Source organism: Buceros rhinoceros, unplaced genomic scaffold (assembly GCF_000710305.1).
Source record: "Buceros rhinoceros silvestris isolate BGI_N320 unplaced genomic scaffold, ASM71030v1 scaffold17194, whole genome shotgun sequence".
Lineage (NCBI taxonomy): Eukaryota > Metazoa > Chordata > Aves > Bucerotiformes > Bucerotidae > Buceros > Buceros rhinoceros.
In genome coordinates, this window is record NW_010409040.1 from 40,890 (window position 1) to 47,352 (window position 6,463).

At 47.9% G+C, this 6,463-nt stretch overlaps 1 protein-coding gene across 1 annotated transcript in view; it reads left to right on the forward strand.

The window, feature by feature from the left end:
* Positions 1–241: 241 nt before the first annotated feature.
* PRICKLE2 (prickle homolog 2 (Drosophila)) overlaps positions 242–6,463 on the forward strand; it is a gene marked incomplete at its 3' end in the record, with an annotated part of 30,759 nt that continues 24,537 nt past the window's right edge. The window contains exon 1 of the mRNA XM_010135107.1: positions 242–418. Coding sequence (XP_010133409.1) covers positions 287–418 — 132 coding nt within the window. The remainder of the gene's footprint in view (positions 419–6,463) is intronic.

Here is a 6,463-nt window from a genome sequence, read left to right on the forward strand (position 1 = left end):
CAAACATCGGGCAGCCTGACTCAGCTCAATTGTCAAGCAAGGTTACAGCAAATATGGACTTTTATTTCCTGCTTGTGAAAGGCACAAATTCTGCATTAGAAAATGCCTGAGCATAAAAAAAAAAGAGTTGAGCTTAGTATCTGCAGGCCAGACTGGCAGGAATTGCTTTGCTCGCTTATTTAAAGTGCAGCTCACTGGAGCATCTCCTCTTTTTCCTCTCTCCTCTCCGTGCAGGAAGATTTGCCTTCACTGCAAGTGCTCCCAGGAAGAGCACATCGTAACAGTTATGCCTCTGGAGATGGAGAAGACCGTCACGAAGCTCATGTTTGACTTCCAGAGGAATTCGACTTCTGACGACGACTCGGGCTGTGCCCTGGAGGAGTACGCGTGGGTGCCCCCTGGCCTGAAGCCCGAGCAGGTAACGATGGCACCACCCTCTTACCAGAAATAAATGAATTTATTATGCTCTTTGTAAATAGTTGCCCAGATTTTTCTTCCAGGGGTGCAAGCACTTGGTGCACATGCCTGTTTCTGGGTGTACCATAGAGACTTGCAGAGACAGGTCTGGTCTGAATGCACAGAGGAAACAAAATAGAGATGCAATTCTTGTAGGACATGTGGGTTTCTGCATCTGTAGATGTAATTGGTAATTGAGAGGAAGGAAACAAAATACTTCCAAGATGAGGTTCGTTGTGGTTGTGCAAGAGAACAGATACAAATATATTGACTACTGTTTCGTGGTGGGACTCCAGTGTTCCCCGGGGGTTTGGTGCTCATGTTCTGCCCTCCTGGACCACTCTGCTCTGGGGTAAGTCCAGGGCAGGCAGGCAGAGCCAGGAGATGACTCTGAAAAATGGGCCGAAGTGGGGTTGGGCTGTCCAGCGTGGCATTGTGCTTTACTGGAAAGAATTGCTCAAAGCAGTTTCAAGTTTCTCGGTACAGGAATTGAGCGGGATGGATTAGACCTCAGCATGCTGTCGGTGCTGAGCGCGCATTGATTTTGCTCCTTGCAGTTTACGTGATTCGTTTGGTTTTTATGTTGAGCTTCTACGTGTTCAACTCAGAACTTAATTTGCAGAGGAGATTGCAAAATGAGCTTAGCCTTGATAATTGCTATGGCAATCATTTTAAACTGTGTACGGAGGCTGGGAGAGCGTGGAAAGCTTTCATTCTTACTGATATAGTTGCTGTCCTTAAATACTGTGTTTTCCTGAGCTTGTATTCAGAAGGGCTTAGGCATTTCCTGAAATATTTTGGCACCACCCGTAGGCTGTAAATATTATCTGTCTGATTAGAGAAAATCCAGTTGTTTGGTGGGGTGTTTTTTCCTTCTTGTCTTTACAAGCCTTGCTCCGGAACTCCGCTGCACCGAGTGTTTCATTCGGCGCTATCCAACCACGCAAATCAGGCAGCAGCCTTGTATTCTGTCACCTTCCTTATGTCAGAGGCTCCCTTTGTGCCTCCCAGGAGGTACAAGACATGGCGTATGGACAGCTGAAGATGGTCCTGAAGTAGCTCCGCTGATCCTTCATGCTGCGGGCACATGAACCAGTTGGATTTCGGGAGTCCTGCTGGAGGAGCATACCCAAGCTGGTGCCACCTGCTCTCAGCACTGCCTTCTGTCCAGGTGTGCAAGTGGCTTCTGGAGCCTAAGCTGGGCCATATCCCTGTAGCTTTGGGTGGAAATGCAGGTATTTAGTGACAGGTGGCACCTGACCAGGTAGACAGGGTCTCTGATGAGTACAGCATGGCGTGGACAGCAATTGAAACCCACTTCCAGCATATTCTAGAAGACTGCGATGCTGCTTCGATCCTTCAGGTGCTTTCTAAAAAAGAAATAGCATGTCATCAGGAGTTTGGGATGCTCAGGAGAAAACAGAAGTCCATTAGCTCTAGCAGTAGGTACTGACATCTCATGCATTACTCAGGTTCATGTATTTTTAGGTTCTTCCAGCATCTGTTTCTTGCAGAGGTCACAGTGCTCCTCAGTAGGAACACCACTTTCTAATTACTCTCCTCTGTCTGCGTTGCTGGACCTTTTAGCAGACAGACTTCAGACCTGTCTCTAATCACCATGGAGATGAAGAGCAGCCGTAAGCAGAGCCAAAGACAGGCTCTGAAATCCTTCCAGCATAGCTCATCCGCCACCCTTTTCCAGACCTTTCATGCATCAGATGAGCCACTAAGGGGATAAAAGCAAGGTGTGACTTCTCTGGGCTGTGGAAGAGCCATGATGCAGGGCTGGGGGGTGTCTCTGGGTGAAGAGCAGCACTGAATTTCTGCAGGTCTTCCCATGTGCCCTCAGTGTCGCAGGGCTGGGAGGTGCCCCAGGGTGCAGGAGGGTGCCTTTACCTCCCACGGGGGTAGGAGGGACCTCTGTAGCAACTTGCTGGAGCTGTACAAGGCTGCAGACAGATATGTGCGGCTTTCTGGTCGATGAGTCAGGTGTGCGCACGTGATGTGGAGCCTCTGGAAGGCTGATGTCTGCCGTGGAACAGCTGGTGGGTTCCTTTCCAGCTGAGGACACTGCTGGCACTGAATTCTTCTCTGCCTTCCGCTCTTTCACTGTCATGTTTCTTTGACAAGAAACAGATGAAATGAAACAACTTTTTCTGCAATATTCTACTTTATTAAAATTACGCAGTGTATGAGCTGGGGAGGTAAATGGTCCCCTGAAAGACTAATACAATTTTTTTGTTATACTTGGACAACAGCCTTTCTACCTCGCTATTCTTGAGAGACAGCATTCACGTCTCACTCAATGCAGCAATTTACAGGATTTCAGGGTGGGAAGTTGGCCAACAAACATGACATCGGGTTTTGGCAGTTTCCACAGGTCATTTCAGAATTTGGAGAGTCCCTTCAATCCGTAGACTAAAGTATTAAGTATAATCTAAAGGGGAATGGACTCAAACCTACAAGGTCTCACCAGATTCCTGGACTCTAACTGAGGTATCAGCTGGTCTGTGATAACATGTCAGCTATGTGAAAATGATGCTGGTTACTTAATGCCTTTGAGAGAAAAGAAACATTGGTCTGGTGTTCCCAGTTAATGATCCAGATCTTGCATTGAAGAGCAGAGCTGAAAGTTATCTGTGATATTATTTATGGCTCATCACTGTGCAGGACTACAAAGCGCTTTATGTGACAGACACAAATATTAGATATTTCTAAATATGTTTATGATGCAGAGATGAAGATAGTAATATAAAAAAGGTTATAATATCACTGCATAGGGTATGGTAAAAATTCACCTGGAAAACTGGCTCAAATTTATGACATCTCTACTCAAGAAAGAGGAGTATAAACTGGAAGGAGACTGGAAATGTCATTTCTTTGAGGAGCCTAGAAGAGCTTGGCTTGTTCAGCCTAGCAAGTCAAAGATCACTGCCTATGCATTAAAGGAGGAAGAGCAGTTACTCAAGCTCCAACTTTGGCAGAAGAACATAGATATAAACTGGATCCAAATGCATTCAGGCAGGAAATTGGAAGAGGTTTCAAACCATCAGAGGTGTAAGGCTGAGCGGCAACCTGCCAGCAGGGAAAGTGATGGGTAAAAACCCAAGACTGAGCTCCATAAATTACAATGTGATTAGAAAATGTGGTTTCTTGTAATAGACAACTACACAGGATGGCCAAGAGACCAGTCCACTTGGACTGGCCTCAATGAGAAGTTGCCTTGTGGCAGAAGAGGGATTTTTCCTCTGGAAGACATGAATGCAGACAGGAATGGGAGAGGTGGCTGTACGGAAGGTGAGGCAGAAGCTCAGGATGTGGGCTTGGAGAAATACCTTTTCCTGCCTGCCGTTCGCTGGTCGGATAAAGAAGCGTGAAAGTCTTGAAATGGGCAGACACTGATAGAAACATGTCGTCAGCAAAGCGAAGTCCCAGACCGGGGCTGGCTGCAAAGACGGAGGAAAGCAATTTCGGGAGCCAGTTTGTCTGCTGGGGCTGGCAGTCCGACAGCTGATCCTCCTTGTACTGACATAAGTTTGAGGGCAGATGCTTAAAAATAAGTACTTTTATGATGTGTTCTTCATGTTTTAGGCAAGGCCTGTGTAAATACATGTGAATGTGCAGCCTTGAATTCCCTGGGCCTGTGGTTTGGAGAAATCCAAAGGGCTTATAACTTGCCAACTTGAATTTCTGAATACAAGGGATTTTTGAGGATTTCTGTCTTCATTGTGTCTCAATAATAGGAGCAGCTGGTTATGGGCGCACATTTCCAATTAAACAAAAGATGGGGCTCTACTTCAGCTGCAGCGCGGCTTTCTTTATGGCTCCAGTGTGCCAGCATTCAAGACCCCTGTATGTGCTGTAAGAATTTAATTCCCTCTTGCTGTCCGCACAATTCCTCTGACTGAGTCCCTTAAAAAGTTATGAAAATCTCATCTGAGCTAAAATTAGTAGCATGAAGGTTCAGGAACCATTTTCCTCTAAGGCAACCATTAGAGCTTGGACCTCAAGAGCTTTGAGGTGGTGTGAAACTCACAGCTGTCACAGGGAGTTATTCAGGGGCTAAGGTACGTGTTGATTCCTGTCCTGGATCTTTTGCACGACCTATAAGCAAGGGCTTGAGTTATAAAACCTCCAAGCTTTATCTGTTGCTGTTCAGGTCACAAAGTGAGGAAAGGAGAGTGGAGGTGAACCTACACTGAGCACATGCATTTGCACCTGCCTAAAGATAGCCACTTTTACCACCTCGGTGTGGTAGAACATACATTATCTGGGCCAGACGTCTCTGGGGCGTGTGTGCCTCGCTTGTGCCTGTGTCACGGTCAAGTGCATTTTACCTTCCTGTCCTTTCCTGAGCCCTCTAAGCTCAGCAAACTGTTTCACTCCTCAAGAGACTAAAGTATTGCGTGAAGCAAGGAACAGGACAGACCAAAGCAACCCCGTGCCCCAAGCCTGCATAGTAATGGGGAGCAGAGGAGCGCATTTATGGCCAGGTAGAGGCAGGACAAAAGCCCCGTGAAGAGCTCTACCTTCCTTGGTAGATCCTGATCCTGAGAGCAGAGCGTGGTGGATGGGGAGCTGAGGGTGCTGAAGAGGAGCTGTAACTCATGTGTGCCAGTGCCAGAAGCTGCAGCTGCCTCTCACCCTGCCCCCTTGCACAGAGCACGCCGTAGTATTTTACTCAAAAGCTGCATTTCAGCACATTTCTAAAAGCTCTCCAATTTCACTTTGAGGTAGCGGTAAGTCCATCACCTTCCCGGTGAACTCTCAGTTTCTAAATAGCCTGGCAGTTAGCGGCTCTGATTTCAAGGCTGGAGCTATCTAAATCCACCCTCCAGGCATCAGACCGTGCCGAATGCTTCACAGCTGGACGGAGCAGCAGTCCCGCACATAAAAATGCTTTTTCCGTGTGCGATGCCGGTGCTGCGTGACTTGGGGGCATCTGGGGTGGGTTAGACGCTCCTGGAGCTATTCCCTCTGCTCTGGAGTGGAGCAGATGAAGGAGGTTTGAGTGCATCGTGTGCTGCAAAAGGAAACGTGGCATAACCGTGCATCAGGGCCTTTGCTCCATTTCTGTGCCCTGGGGTGTTTGCCTGATCGTGGTGAGCCGATGGCAGCTGTTCAAGGATTAAATCATTTTAACAGTCTTTTTATCAGAGAGGTCATCAGCTTATTTTGGTGGGCTGTGGAAACAAAACCACTCACCTGACACGGTTTGCTCGGGTCTTAAATTTGAAGTAGCTGCGTGGTGGTCAGCAGAGGTTAAGAGGCAGGGGAAGAGCAGGGAGTGGAAAAGAAAACAGACAAACCTTGAGCTACACAACATAAACTTGCTCTAGAGCTTCACTCCAGCATGCAGGTACAGCTTTTCTTTGTTGCGATGTTATTCTGGTGTGATACCCCGTGCCTTATAAATACAAGAGCGTTTTAAGTGGCATAGCCAGGGGAATGATCAGCTATGATCAGTGCAGCGGATGATCGTTATCGTTGCTGGGCTCCAGGGGACTCTGAGCGGTGCCAGCGTGGCTCTGCCGGTCAGTACCTTGCAGCACAAAGACCATTCTCAGATGCTTTTGAAAGCGCCATTTCTGGCTGCTTTGAATCCAAATGCAATTTCTGCTTTAAAAAGAAAAAATCATGGCATGTGCTGTCAGAAGTCTAAAACTCGTGGATGCGTGGTCTTCATTCAGATGTCGTGCTTTGATGCCAGCAGGAAGCAATGTTTCCGCGGGATCTCTTACAGACCAAGAGCTACTCCAAAGGCCTGGCAGGAATGGATGTCATTCTCAACTGGGGAGCGGCAACGCTCAAACAACCCGGCTGCCGTTAGCCGTGGGAGAGAAGCATGCGGAGGGCCACAGAGCGTGCCAGAATAAATAGCACTTGGAAAAACGATTTTTCCTTTGTTCCCTGCCTTTGTCCCTGTGACTTGGGAGCGGGTTTCCAAGAGCAGACCCAGCGTGGCGGGATGCTGGACCGCCCGGCGCCGGGCACTGCGTCGCCCTCC